Source organism: Acipenser ruthenus, chromosome 7 (assembly GCF_902713425.1).
Source record: "Acipenser ruthenus chromosome 7, fAciRut3.2 maternal haplotype, whole genome shotgun sequence".
Lineage (NCBI taxonomy): Eukaryota > Metazoa > Chordata > Actinopteri > Acipenseriformes > Acipenseridae > Acipenser > Acipenser ruthenus.
Genome location: NC_081195.1, coordinates 69045157 through 69060233, shown reverse-complemented (window position 1 = coordinate 69060233; position 15077 = coordinate 69045157). Strand labels below are relative to the sequence as shown.

Sequence of the window (15077 nt, the reverse complement as noted above, 5' to 3'; positions counted from 1 at the left end):
AAGAAAATAAATTTTAAAAAATCATCCATATAAAAATGTAATGAATAGAAATGTGCTGCATTCTATTGATATTAATGTTGAAAATGGCAAAAATATTATATATATATATATATATATATATATATATATATATATATATATATATATATATATATATTTTAGCTCAAAGAGCCAGCTGCCCAACGTTTCGATATGTTGTACATATCTTTCTCAAGGGAGCCTGTGTTTGAATCAAAACATTGGAGGTATTTATATATATATACGTGTAAGTATGTGTTATCCTTACAAATTATTTAAGTAATCCGCAAAGAATGTTTTATATATTGTGAGGTGATTGTACAGTACCATATTCAATTTTCAAGAGCAACTCAAAATTCAAACCGCGTTCTCCGTTTCTCTGGCATGTACTGGCCCTGCCGGGCTGCCGTAGCGACTGTTGCTGTGGAGCCGATGGGCGCGGAAATTCCTGCTGGGGGCCGGAAACTTTATAGCAACTCGGAGCAGAGGGAGAGGTGGACGAGCGCCGAAACACAGTAAATACCGGGGCTAAGGACTTCAAAACACACCGGGAATTTAACAGCGAAACCGGGCAGGCACGCCACCCCGGAGAGAGTGGCAGAAGAAGGCAACAGGCGAGCTCGAGTGAACTATAGCCGGTGAGTGTGAGCCCTCACAGCCGCGCACAGCCCCTGGCGGAGTTAGTGCTTCTGTTCTTGTTGGTGTAAATAAAGAATAAGCACGAATACAGTAACCAACACTCACAGGACTGTTCAAGACTCGGTTAGTGCAAGACACTTGTTTCAGCAGAACACGACCCTGCAGAGGACAACATCTTTTGTTAAAGTACGTGTGCATTAATTGGCCTTAACAAAAAGTTTGAATAAATATATGTTAAATATGTGTAATTTGATATTTACAAGCTGTTTCCGTGTTAATCATACATATTTTATTCCAGTGAGTGTCACAACAATCAAGTCTAGACTGTAGTTGCTGGGTGTAACTCTGTTGCACAGAGTTGAGTCCTGTCAAGTTGTCCACACGACAGTGACGTGAAATACAGGCAGATACTAGTGGGTTAGAGAAGGATTGCGCTGTTGCCTGCAGTTGATATCACTGTACTGTGCTGTGTCTCTGTTCTTGTTGGGCATCTTGCTAGTTCTGACACAGTAGACCGTGATGCATTGTGTATTCGATGCAGACCGGGTACTGATGCCACACACATTGGCGCATTGAATGGATGTTTTCCAATGCACGCCTCACCACCAGGAGAGTTTCAGCTCACTTCCACTAGTTTACCTCATCTATAACATAGGCACTCGACCATAAGATGGTAGTTAATAAAGCAAACACGTGTGGTAGTATTACATTCAGACAGGTTTGGAGGAGGTGTCTGTCAGTTTCTTACATGGACAGGTTTGGAGGAGATGTCTGTCAGTTTCTTACATGGACAGGTTTGGAGGAGGTGTCTGTCAGTTTCTTACATGGACAGGTTTGGAGGAGGTGTCTGTCAGTTTCTTACATGGACAGGTTTGGAGGAGGTGTCTGTCAGTTTCTTACATGGACAGGTTTGGAGGAGATGTCTGTCAGTTTCTTACATGGACAGGTTTGGAGGAGGTGTCTGTCAGTTTCTTACATGGACAGGTTTGGAGGAGGTGTCTGTCAGTTTCTTACATGGACAGGTTTGGAGGAGGTGTCTGTCAGTTTCTTACATGGACAGGTTTGGAGGAGGTGTCTGTCAGTTTCTTACATGGACAGGTTTGGAGGAGGTGTCTGTCAGTTTCTTACATGGACAGGTTTGGAGGAGATGTCTGTCAGTTTCTGGTTGTCTTTTAGTTTTGTGTGTCTGTCCTCATTTTGACACTACACTTGTACGTTAGTGTAAATATATGCTTGTTCACAACCCCCCCCCCCCTCTATAACCATTACATCTGTAAGATACTGCATCATCTACTGTAGAATCGATTCGTTTTGTTCTATAATAGGCTGCACATTGTCTATGGATATTTATGTGATTGTGTGGGTATACATTTAGAAGATATCAAAGTTTAGCCAAGCAGTTATCTTGAATACAAGACATGTAGAGCTAGATATTGACCAGCCTAGACTTGGTCTTGAAAGTTTATCAAAGTGGAAAATGGGGCACTTGTGTTGCTTTTGCCAGTGTGCCAGTTCAGACCTCTCATATCACCATCTCCCTGCCAGATTTACTCAGCTGCTGGGAAACTTTCTAAGCAAAACAAAATGTAGCAACTGCTGTTGATACAGTAAACACTGGTCTGGAACATCAGAGTTAGTTGATCATTGAACAGACGGGGCAATAAGAGGATCATACCAGGGTCGGGTTTCTGGAGCACAGCTGCTGTTCGCTCAGACTTAAAGTGATAGATACCCATGTCAAGCTATGTCATTCAGTTACAGCCGACAGGAGGGATCCCTACCTGCTTCTCTACATACAGACAGAGTGTCATTCAGTTACAGCAGACAGGAGGGATCCCTACCTGCTTCTCTATATACAGACAGAGTGTCATTCAGTTACAGCAGACAGGAGGGATCCCTACCTGCTTCTCTACATACAGACAGAGTGTCATTCAGTTACAGCAGACAGGAGGGATCCCTACCTGCTTCTCTACATACAGACAGAGTGTCATTCAGTTACAGCCGACAGGAGGGATCCCTACCTGCTTCTCTACATACAGACAGAGTGTCATTCAGTTACAGCAGACAGGAGGGACCCCTACCTGCTTCCCTACATACAGAGACCACCAGACTGATATTACTGTCTCTATATACCCTGGTTTCCGGTTCATATCGACCAATTGTGCGCCACCCCCTGGGAGTTCCAGTCCACAGTCGGCAGTGGAATAGCCTGGACTCGAACCGGCGACGTCCAGACTATAGAGCACATCCTGCACTCCACGCGCACCGCCTTTAGCACCACTCCGGAGCCCCCATACAATTTCATCGTATGTGTTTGCTTTATGGATTGGTCGTCAAAGTTGTGCCCTCGAGAACGTCAAGTTCATGCTTTGCCCTTATAAGAAATAGCCGTGTGTGCCTGTGGATCACTGTTCTTTATGGGTTTGTGTGGAAGAAGGTGGGGTTATGAGTGTATCAGTCAGTCAATGCATGGGATCTTATTTGAATTTCCAGGAGCTGCCATGGCGGAGAGTATCCGGTTGGTGTCGTCGGGGGACGATATAAAGATCTGGAACTCGTCGTCGATGACCGTAGTGGATCAGTTCAACCCCCATGCCACCACTCACCCTGTCTCCAGAGTCTGCTGGAGCAGCAACAATATCCTTCACACACTGAGGCAGTGGTTAATTAAATAGATCATTAGATAGTAACAGTACATTTAGAAAGCTAAGTGATTTATTGTATGAAACCACAAGGTGGTTATGCATGTAGGGACTAACAACAAAGCACTGAAATCTGATCTCACACATTTGACCAAACCAAACACAGCACGTTTCTGTAATCTGAGCAAGGAAAAATGAATAGCTGTGTGATATGCATCCCAACGGCATGTACCCTGGGCAGTGATGGATCTTAATTCAGTGGCCCTTTATAGTAACTCTATAGTAATCCAGCACATTAGTTGCCTGTACAGATCCTAGCTTCATATTACTGAATAAATAGCTGAGCCATTTGTATTGTGTAAACTGCAAGGCTTAAATGTGTTCCTAATGAAAAGTTCCATCATCAGTCTTCAATAGCAGAGCACATTAATATGACTGATGCTGGAGTTTGTGTGTACAGTTAGGACCTTTGTTGTCTTTTATGGAAGCTGACATGGGTCGTGATTGTGTTGAAAACAGACACGTTCATACATTTAAAATGATAATGAAGATGGTGGGGAATTTTCCTGTGTGATTTGCCTGATGAAATGAGATATAAGGGATCAGTTGCCTGTGTTGCAATGGCCTTGACTCTTGGCTCACATCATTTCCTGGTCAGCGCCTGTGCTAGTGGGGATAAAATCGTGGTATCGAGCTGCAAGTCCTCCCCAGTCCCTGTTCTGGACCTTGCTGAAGGGGTGAGTACATCATACAGTACACTGTGCTAACATCTTACCCTCCGCTATTACATTGGAATCAACCAATGAATACAATACAAATGTATTGAAATGCGTTCGTTTATTCAGCATGGAATTTTGGGTCATGTTTTCGTCTCAGTACATTTCTGTGAGGTTGCTGGATTTTATATAAGGAATATTTTTGTCTTTTTACTGGATTTCAGAAAAGGCAGACCTGTGTCAATTTAAATTCCACGTCCCAGTTCATTGTGAGCGGTGGCCTTGACAACACCGTCAACATCTGGGATCTGAAGTCAAAGAAGCTGCACCGTTCCCTCAAGGTAAAGTCCATACAGCAGTGTTCAAAACCCTTCAGCAAACACACTGCTATTGAGCCACTTGTGCACTGTGCGCAGAGAGGGCTTCAGGAGCCGCGTGCGCGCAGAGAGGGCTTCAGACGCCGCTTGTGCAGAGAGGGCTTCAGACGCCGCTTGTGCAGAGAGGGCTTCAGGAGCCGCTTGTGCAGAGAGGGCTTCAGGAGCCGCTTGTGCAGAGAGGGCTTCAGGAGCCGCTTGCGCATAGAGAGGGCTTCAGGAGCCGCTTGCGCGCAGAGAGGGCTTCAGGAGCCGCTTGCGCAGAGAGGGCTTCAGGAGCCGCTTGCGCAGAGAGGGCTTCAGGAGCCGCTTGTGCAGAGAGGGCTTCAGGAGCCGCTTGCGCGCAGAGAGGGCTTCAGGAGCCGCTTGCGCGCAGAGAGGGCTTCAGGAGCCGCTTGCGCAGAGAGGGCTTCAGGAGCCGCTTGCGCAGAGAGGGCTTCAGGAGCCGCTTGTGCAGAGAGGGCTTCAGGAGCCCCTTGTGCAGAGAGGGCTTCAGGAGCCGCTTGCGCAGAGAGGGCTTCAGGAGCCGCTTGTGCAGAGAGGGCTTCAGGAGCCGCTTGCGCGCAGAGAGGGCTTCAGGAGCCGCTTGCGCGCAGAGAGGGCTTCAGGAGCCGCTTGTGCAGAGAGGGCTTCAGGAGCCGCTTGTGCAGAGAGGGCTTCAGGAGCCGCTTGTGCAGAGAGGGCTTCAGGAGCCGCTTGCGCGCAGAGAGGGCTTCAGGAGCCGCTTGTGCAGAGAGGGCTTCAGGAGCCGCTTGCGCGCAGAGAGGGCTTCAGGAGCCGCTTGCGCACAGAGAGGGCTTCAGGAGCCGCTTGCGCAGAGAGGGCTTCAGGAGCCGCTTGCGCGCAGAGAGGGCTTCAGGAGCCGCTTGCGCGCAGAGAGGGCTTCAGGAGCCGCTTGCGCGCAGAGAGGGCTTCAGGAGCCGCTTGTGCAGAGAGGGCTTCAGGAGCCGCTTGCGCGCAGAGAGGGCTTCAGGAGCCGCTTGCGCGCAGAGAGGGCTTCAGGAGCCGCTTGTGCAGAGAGGGCTTCAGGAGCCGCTTGTGCAGAGAGGGCTTCAGGAGCCGCTTGTGCAGAGAGGGCTTCAGGAGCCGCTTGCGCGCAGAGAGGGCTTCAGGAGCCGCTTGTGCAGAGAGGGCTTCAGGAGCCGCTTGCGCGCAGAGAGGGCTTCAGGAGCCGCTTGTGCAGAGAGGGCTTCAGGAGCCGCTTGTGCAGAGAGGGCTTCAGGAGCCGCTTGTGCAGAGAGGGCTTCAGGAGCCGCTTGTGCAGAGAGGGCTTCAGGAGCCGCTTGCGCGCAGAGAGGGCTTCAGGAGCCGCTTGCGCGCAGAGAGGGCAATAACCTGGACCTGCTTCATTTGCTGGAGCTTGGGGGAAGCTGTGCTTCCAGCGTGTTAAACCCCCATGCCAATCCAGTCATGTTTTACATGCGGTTTGTTTTCAAGTGGTGTGCACTGAGTTGAGTTTTACACAAACTTGTGCATGGAGGGGTGTCTGGTTCCATTTTTTCATATGCTTAAGCAAATTACACGTCAACAGAAATATTTCTTGCTGTGTTTTTGTATTGTATGTTAGTTGTTGTTAATTACATATATTGATCTTACTGTAACACATTGTACCTTTTCTATGGTAAATCTTTTGTCACCAGTTATTTGGTAACTGAAGTGCATTTGGTAGGAATCAAGTTGCTTAGAACAGAATTCACATAAACCTGTAAACCAGCTGTACTTCAAACATGGAAAGACACATAGCTGTTTGTTTAATTATACCTACAGTATAACTTACTCTGCACTCAATCAGCAAAAAAATAATAAAAAGGTAAACTAAGATACAAGTTGCCAAAATGTCAAGTAATGTCGTGATTGACACTGATTCGTTTGTCTGCTTTCCTTTTCTTTTTTTACTTCACAATGCTTTGTGGATTTTAACTGCAAATGCCGTGACACTTGCACTGCTGTGTTGTCTTCATGCTCTCAATGTGGTCTGGTTGCTCTGTTGCTAAATGGTGCTGTTTGACCCTTCTCATCAGGATCACAAGGATGTGGTTACCTGTGTGTCCTTCAATGGAAACGATAGCTACATTGCTTCTGGGTCAACAAGTGGTGAAATTATATTGCACAGCATTACCACCAACCTGTCCAGCACTCCTTTTGGTCATGGGAGCACACAGGTAGGTCCTTTACCCCTAGGTGTATTTGGGGAGGGGAAGTAAAAGGGAGGTTCTACATGACAAGTCAACAACTATGTATAACAAGAGAATATTAATATACATGATGTGTTACAGGAAGAGAAAAATGATGTGCGATCCAAACTTTTAAAAGAGAAGGCAATGTGTTTAAAATGAAAACGCTGCGTTACGGACCACACGGTGTTCTTTACCACTTTTAAAGCAATTATTCTATTGAAGTAAATCATGTTGTTGTGTTGTGTAGCCTATCCAGGATTTGAAATACTCGTCTGTGAAGAAGTCCCTGATGGGCAGTGTGTCTGACAGTGGCACAGTGGTTCTGTGGGACGCCAACACTCAGAAACCCCAGCACACCTTCGAAAGCGCTCACAAGGCTCCAGCCTGTGGGCTGTGCTTTTCGCCCGCTAACGAGCTGCTGTTTGTCACCGTGGGTTTGGATAAGAGGATCATCTGCTATGACACTTCCAGCAAGAAGTAAGTGCTCTTCAATGAGGGCAGCGCTCTGGGGCAAATGCTTTGGCTGCAATAAGGATAGTTTTTGCATTTTCATTCCCTTCAAAGGCCTGAATGTTCATGAAGGTGATATTTTGTAGTAAAAGGAAGTTATTTAACCCTTTAAGGTGTAAGGGACATATGTGTCCCACAAATAAAAATGATGCCAACGTTTTTATTTTTGCAATGAGGTTCACGGAACAGAGAGAGGATAGTTTCCTTCCCTCCTCCTTTTGAACTCTCTTCCAATCGCGGTCGCTCCTATGAGAATTTCTGTGTGGCACACAGATAGAGAGGTGTCAGCTGCATGGCCTGGAAAGCCATTCTTGTAAATGGTTGTTAAGGTGTGAAGAATGTGCGTGTCTGTCCTCCTCAGGGTCCTGCGAGGCATGGTGGCAGAGTCCCCCCTCACTGCGATAGACTTCATGCCGGACGGAGCCGTCCTGGCGGTGGGCTCGTCCCGAGGGAAGATCTACCTGTACGATCTCAGGATGCTGACGTCTCCAGTGAAGACTGTGTCCGCCCACAAGACGTCGGTGCAGTGCCTAAAATTCCAACACTCCCCCTCCCAGACCAAGGCGAGTCTCTGCAGCTCCCTGTTACCTGCTGGGAACATCTCTCTCCTCTCTGTGCCTTTTATATATTTTACAAATCTATTGTACCGTTTGTGTATGTTCACACAATAAGTATTACACATAACGCTTGTATGGTTATCTTCATACAGTTGACTAATTTGTGTGTTATTGAGCGTATCAGGATCTGGGGATATCTGAAGATGCCTGTCATTCTATCTTTGTACAATGTATGTCACAATTGGTTGCAAGTCAGGGTGATCTACTTTACTTGTTTACTACTTCTACTTGTTTACTGTCTTCTAAACTATATTTACAAAATCACAGTATAATTTCCAGTGCTGACACATGCAGAAGGATGTTGCGAGTGAAGTGCTGTTTTAAGTGGAGTTATCCTTCCTATACTACAATAGGAGTCTGCAGTTTTGAGTTGACTTCTCTTTTCTTTACTTGTATACATGTCTGCAACCTTGTAATATTTCAAATTGACCACACACTCAAATGTTACATACACACAGTCATTAAAAATAGTATGCCTGTGGTGCTAACCAGGGATGGAAATGAGACTCCTATTGCATAGCGGTTTCATCCATTCCAGGTTTTAATACAAGCTTGTTTAGCCACAGTGTGTATGTAACAGGTTCAGGTGTCTTATTTCCATCCCTGGTCTTAACCGTTATATGTCCCGCTTGTTTTTACAGTCAAGTAGCAAAACTTCTGCAAGCAAGTCCTCCACTACTCTGTCTGCCAGCACCTATAAGAGAGCTACAGTCCAGAGCAGCACAAGAGAGGCGCTCCAGAAACCAGCAGCACCAGCAGCCCAGCACACATTCGGGGCACCGGCAGCCGGGGAGAGAGGAGACGGGAGGCAAGATAACTCAGGTTGGGAGAATCTGTCTGTCTGCCTTACTCTCTGTGCAGGAGTGTTTTTATATAATCATTTACATAACTGTTTGTAACGTTGTTGTTTTGAATCATGTAATTGCTCATGTCTGCTTTGGGAATTGCAGCCTATTGAGGCTATGATTATGAAATTGAATTAGATTCTTTGTGTACCGTGCAGTTTTATGCCTTGCTCACCTGACCTATTCCACCTTTGCTTGTTTCCAATATCTTATAGCAGAAATGCCTCGCAGCACCAGCCTGGATGTCTTCCCATCAAAAGAGACGGACAGTCTGAAGAGCATTAACCACCTCCCCAGCTTGGAAAAATTCGACAACGTGGGGAGAAACAGCCTGAGTGACGTGCTCTCTCCAGTGCGAGACGGTAAGGCACCAAAACTGCTGGTTTCTGGAGAATCGATATTACACTGGCGCTGTCACTTGGCATTAGGGCTAGCTTATTTTAAAATACTTTGGATTAGTAGAGCAAATTTTTTTTTTAGGGACCGCTATAAAACCTGATATACCTGCTATGTAAAGCTATCACAAACCAGAGTGACTTTTTTTCTAAGGTTGTCTATAGTACACCTTAGGAGTTTGGAACTCTCCAAGTTTGTACAAAGCCTGCATCCCAGAACACTAACTGAAGATTATCATTATTTACTACTTTCTTTCTTTTTAGATTACACCACACAGAAAGGAAGTGGAGACTGCTCGAAAGGAGATGGTATGTCATTATAGTCGATAAGGCTTTTATAAAATCTTTGAAATGTACAGTACATTCCTAAAAAACTGCATGCTAAATTGTTCTTCACCCTGTCCTGTTTGTGACTGTCAGCATACTATTCGTCCCCAGTGCAATTCCTGGTTAATTGCTATGTTTGTGCCACTCATCTTCTCTTCCTCTGTTTCTCAGGGCTGGATTTCCTCTCCCAGTTCACCAGCGGACTGCCTGCCCGCAGAGCTCCTCTGGGGACCCCCGGGGTGCAGACCAGCCCTTTCAACATGTTCGGGGACTCCCCGCAGCCAGTCCGAGAGGAGGAGGAGGAGGAGCCCAAACGAGGGCGGGCACAGCTGGGACTCCAGGACACCAAGCTGGTACTGCACACCTCCACAACATCCACCTGTTCACATCCACCTTTACTGTGTCAAACAACCATCTAGAGAACCACTGATCAGGGCTTGAAACTCGCACTAGCCCTGCACCCAGACCTTGCCTTTCAGGACATCGCGTTTAGGTGTATTGTTGAAATGACAGTGTGCCAGGAGTTTGAACAATCAGGCCTCTTCTAAATCTGCCCTGACCAAATCGCATTTCACATCATGCTTGAGTCACATCTGAGTCTATAGGGTTACTTACTGTTGATCATGTAGCTACAATTTATTTAAAATTTGAAGGCAATTCTGAAAACAGGACTGGGTGCAAATTACTTTTATTATCACAAGTTATTGAGAGTATCAGATTCTGGGGGTGCATGGAGGCAGCTGTTTGTCTCTCTGCTTGTATGTCGAAGTTACAGTTTAACAGTGAATGTAGGTGGTAATATACTTTTTCAGATTACCGACAGCACTAAATTTGTATTTACAGCATGACGGGATGCTTGTTGCATATTTAACTGGTGCATTTCTGATCACGTTTATGCACAAAGTGAAAACAAATTTAACCTGAGTCAACAGCCCTATCTGAGTTCATTCTCTATGTGGCTGCTACTGTTTGATTCATGTATTCCCTAAGACCCCTCTTACAAATCAGGACATTTGGTCTCTGGGTTCTCTAATTTTAAATATTAGAAAATACATTTCTGCAGGTGTGAAACAGGGTGCTCATAGCTGTAACATAATGTATTTGATTAATACAGTAAACAGGAGTATCGTAATGCCTGCAAACTGACTTTTTGATGTGTGTTCAATCCAAGATTTCCAAGGGAAGCAGCTCTGCCACAGAGCCAGCGAGCATGAACACTACCGGGATGCTGGGCAGCTTTAAATCTCCGGACATGAGAGGGAAGGATGTCCAGACAAAGCTGCAGTACGAATCTCCAGTGAACGGAGCCCTGCCTTCTGTACCAAGTGAGTAGGAACCAGTAACTAACCCACGAGGGCCACTGGATTACCACTTTAACCTGCACACAATGCTGCATTACCCACTCCGTTAACCTGCAGGTGAAATAATCATTTAGATTTAAAGACAAAACATGAAATAAACCGTGCTAGAGGATGTGTGATGGTGTTCCGAATGAACCCGGATTCTTTGTTTGCCCCTCAAGTTTTGAGCCCAAGCCCGGGGGTCTCTGCTGCTGGAGTGGCTTCCTCGTTGTCGGAGAGGATTGCCGATACCATTGGGAGTGATGGCAGCAATGCGCCGCTGACCTCCATTCAGATCCACTTCATCAGGAACATGATCCAGGAGACGCTGGAAGACTTCAGGTACAGGACCTGGCAATGCAGACCCTTTCCTGAAACCCATAGCACATGCCTTTTCACATGGGCTAAATATATTCAGAAAAGTAGTATACAGTACATGCGTCCCCTTATAAAGGTTTGCCATGGTATTTTTACAGTTTTCCCATGCTTTTCCCAGTGCTTCTTGCCATGTTATTTTTAATAAGCTATTCTTTACAGTGCTTACCTGTGCTTTACCATGCTTTTACTATGCTTTATTTACACTTGTCCAATTACTTTAAATGTATTTATTTATTTTAATCCATGGACGTTTTGCCACTACTAAGCTCTGTGTAATCTGCACAGTATTCTTACCCTTGCTTTTTGACCAAATCTGTTTCTTGTTGTCTTTTTAAGTGCCTTGATGTGTTCTATTTATTATAGGGGCTTTGGAAATGTAATTAAATTGAAAATCAAAGTGCCATACAGGCAGACAGTAACAAACTGAACACTAATTCCACTGGGTGGCATCATTGCCCAGCAGATGATATAAAGCTAAGGGGGCACAAACTACAACTAAAAGTGTGCTTTTTGTAGTGAAGTATTCTGATATACTTGTTTATTTGATATACTTGTTAGAAACCATTCTGTTACATTGTTTGTGTGTAATTGAAAGTGTGATTACGTGGTGATGCATTGCAATGTACTTTTATTTTTTAAGAAGCTGTTTTTATTAAATGTTCTGTATGCTTTCAGTATGCCAGTATTCATATGTATCAATCTCTTCCATAACATAAAATAAAGTAAAGGTTGGCTGACATTTGTTCATTTTTCCTAACTTTTCTTAAACTGCCCTTTGGTTTTATGCTTTGGGATATGGGTTAGAAGTGTGTGATGTGTTCAGAAATGTTAATGTATGTTCCTGTTGTGTTTTTTTTTTTTGGTTCCCTTTAGAGAGTCCTGTCACAGGGATATTGTGAACCTGCAGGTGGAGATGATCAGGCAGTTCTACATACAGCTGGTATGTGTGGCTCTCCTGTGTGCATGAATGTTTGTGTCTACATACAGCTGGTACGTGTGGATCTCCTGTGTGCATGAATGTTTGTGTCTACATACAGCTGGTACGTGTGGCTCTCCTGTGTGCATGAATGTTTGTGTCTACATACAGCTGGTACGTGTGGATCTCCTGTGTGCATGAATGTTTGTTTGTTTGTTTGTTTGTTTGTTCCTACATACAGGGATTAATACTTCTGTTGAATCAAGTTCCAGTTTTACCTGATTTAAAAAAAAAAAAATCTTTTTTATAATTAAAAAAAAACACAATACCTTGTTAATGCAGTTCTCCGTGTCTTTAGCATTTGACGCTGATGGCAATATAAGATGTACTTGAATGTCCTAAGGCTGTTGTTTTTATTGTCTTGAGAGATTGTGTGGTTTCTAAATCCTCTTAATAGTTTCTTGACATTTAACTGCATTACGAAGCCTTTCCTGTTTTGTTTTTGCAGAATGAAATCCACTCTCTGATTGAAAGGTACTCCGTTACAGACGTGCTAGTGGCAGAAATTGAAAAGCTGAAAGAGGAAAACAAAAAACTCCGGACCAATTTCTGAAAGCTGCCTCTTTGTGCCAGGAGGGCTGTGCTCAGCTAGTCCGAGCATAGCCATGGAGGATATTTCAGTGTGAACAGACATGCGTGTTTTCAGAGGCCCTGCCTAGTGCTGGGGTGGGGTGAGTGAAGAGATTGACAAGCTTCTTTATAAAGGAGCGCTGCCCCTGTGAGGGGAGCTGACTGCTATCAGGAGAGATCTCTCTCCTCTGTGGTAAAACACATGGTGCCTTGATATATTATAACGTATCATTCAGTTTAGGACTCTGTCCCTTAACAGAGTGAGCTTTGCCATGTTCCTAAAGCTTCAGAAGACTCTCCGTGCTGTTACCTGTGTTTGGGTACAGTCCCTGGTTTGCAGGAAGCTATGCAGATTGTCTTAACCAGTACCCCTCTCTACCTCTTTATAACTCGAGTTCTGCAGTAACTCTTCCCTCCTATACCTCACGCTAATGCACTAGTCAAGCATACCTTCTGTGTTTTGCATGGACTCGACAGTCCTCTTAACGTGTTCAGCGTGTCCTTTATAAAGGGATGGAGAGTCAGGTCAGGACTGGTCTGGTGGGGGCTGTGTGGAAAAAAGTACTTTACTATAGCCCCTCGTCCAGCAGCTTCTAATTCAACTCAAAAACACCAACAACTTTGCACGTCAAATCTGCCAGTTTATTGAACATTGCATTGAAAGCAAAGTGGATATTGTTCTAAAACAATTTGTTGTCTCCTTTAATTAAAATGGTAATGTATTTACACAGATAGAAACACAAAGTGAAGCCTAATCATCTGCTTTGAATTGACACTCGGTAGAGCAGGAGTTCTTAATGCTTTACTGTGTAGTGTTAAAGAAACCCTGTGCAGACCACACCTTTGTTTTTGTGTGTGGGGATGTTCTCATCAGCAGGTTTTAAAGCTCCTTTGCTTGCTTGAGCAAATTACTACTTAAATTGAAAAAATTAATTTGTCTAAGTCTTCAGAAGCTGATGATTTAAAGGTAATATAAGGACCTTTTTATTTTATTGTGTTACATGTTCCCATGTGTTGCTACAGCTGTTTACATAAGGTGTGTGTATTGTTTTAATTTTTTTTAACTTTTAAATTGCATTCCCTACCTCAAGATGGCTTCCCATGTACCTGCATTTACCTCTCAGAACTACATTTCCCATCATCCTCCTGCTCACTGGTAAATCCATTTCAGTTACATATGTGAGCAGGAGAATGGTGGGAAGTGTAGTTCTGAGGTCCATGCAGGTACATTGGAAGCCATCTTGTGGCAGGGAATGCAATTTAAAAGTTTAAAAAAGTGGCCAAAATGTAAATAAAAATTAAAACAATACACACACCTTCTGTAAACAGTTATAGCAACACATGGGAACATGTAACACAATCAAATAGAAAGGTCCTTGTATACCCTTTTAAGGGTTACCTATAAAACCTGCTGGATTGTGGCTTTCCAGGACCAGGGTTGGCCACCCCTGGTCTAGAGGTGCAAAGAAATAAACTTTATGTAAGCAATTCCTAAACTCCTCAGTGATGCACAGTAGTCTGTAGCTGATCGTGGATACAGACAGGCCTGTAAAAAAACATGGGCTGTTTGCAGACCAATATCCACATCATTGGCCAGGGGGTAGAATAAATCTATCTATTTAAACAAATACATCTGACTGTTGCTTATAAAAATCAAAATTGGTTTATTTCTTTTGACTCAATTGAAAAGCTTGCAATACAACTAACATTAAAATGAAAGCAATAAATTCCAGATACTGACTGCTTGATATTCAGGAGGAGGCTTATGAAGTGCTGCTGCTGTGCTCAGAAGTTGTCTTGAGGTACCAATGCACTCAGTAGATACCCGTGCAGACCATGGTCCTGGAGCATGTTTCTTCATGAGACAGTGAGGCTGTCTGGGGAAGTTTTTAAATGTATTCATCAGTGGAAACTTTCTGGTTCACTACCAGGCTAACTGGAGGGACATGTAAATGACTGAGGGCTTGAAACCTAGATGATCTTAATGCTTAATTTAACAAGAGGTTACAGATTAAAACAACACATTTATTAACATTAAGAAGCTATGTTGAGCACTGAAAGTATTAAGAGCTCTGAAAGTTCATTGCACTTGCATGGAACAGTTTTAAAGCCTGGGTGCGCAGAGAACACATAATGGAGTGGAGTCTCTGTCATTTCATCAGCTTTGCTGCAGCTTTCTTTTGTATTTCAAACCAGAAATGCCTTGGCTTGTAGAATCAGCACAACTTGTAAATGTTAACTATATTTGTACCTTCTGTATAGATGTGTAAAGAATAAAAAAGCGAGCTCTGTATTTGAAATGTTGATTGTTACTGTGTGTTTTTTTTGTGGTTACTACTATAAGTGCTTGAAAAGCATTCTCAAGGATAGTTTGGGTAGTAGGCTATATATTGTGGAAATGGTTTATCTGGTCAGTACATGTTTTGCATGCTAGAAGATGCTATCTGGCTAATGTGGAATTTCACAGACTATAATTGAAATAGAAGCTGTTCACCAGCAAGTCGCAGATTGAAGTCTTAATGTTGGGTTACTGGATTTATTGATGTGCACCAC

The 15077-nt window shown here is 44.2% G+C and overlaps 1 protein-coding gene across 3 annotated transcripts; it reads left to right on the top strand.

Annotated features, from left to right (window-relative positions):
• Positions 1–387: 387 nt before the first annotated feature.
• On the top strand, positions 388–14824 carry LOC117415064 (protein NEDD1-like). 3 transcript variants are annotated; one of them, XM_059027762.1, is made up of 15 exons: positions 388–656; positions 3151–3296; positions 3944–4036; positions 4240–4356; positions 6411–6551; positions 6814–7043; positions 7438–7639; positions 8335–8515; positions 8757–8900; positions 9198–9242; positions 9432–9613; positions 10432–10585; positions 10783–10942; positions 11852–11918; positions 12403–14824. In XM_059027762.1, the coding sequence occupies exons 2-15, from the start codon at positions 3159–3161 to the stop codon at positions 12505–12507; spliced, it is 1959 nt and encodes a 652-aa protein (XP_058883745.1). In that variant the 5' UTR covers positions 388–656; positions 3151–3158; the 3' UTR covers positions 12508–14824. The 3 variants fall into 3 exon arrangements, with proteins under 3 accessions (XP_058883745.1, XP_058883743.1, XP_058883744.1); XM_059027760.1 differs by having other exon boundaries at positions 8754–8900; XM_059027761.1 differs by having other exon boundaries at positions 388–843; positions 8754–8900.
• Positions 14825–15077: the final 253 nt, after the last annotated feature.

What these genes read in the sequence shown, in the direction of transcription:
- LOC117415064 (XM_059027760.1), top strand. Translation starts at nt 3,159, where the DNA reads ATGGCGGAGAGTATCCGGTTGGTGTCGTCGGGGGACGATATAAAGATC. An exon ending in TTCTGGACCTTGCTGAAGGG is followed by an intron (nt 4,037 to 4,239) that starts GTGAGTACATCA and finishes ACTGGATTTCAG; the next exon opens with AAAAGGCAGACCTGTGTCAA. An exon ending in TTGGTCATGGGAGCACACAG is followed by an intron (nt 6,552 to 6,813) that starts GTAGGTCCTTTA and finishes TGTGTTGTGTAG; the next exon opens with CCTATCCAGGATTTGAAATA.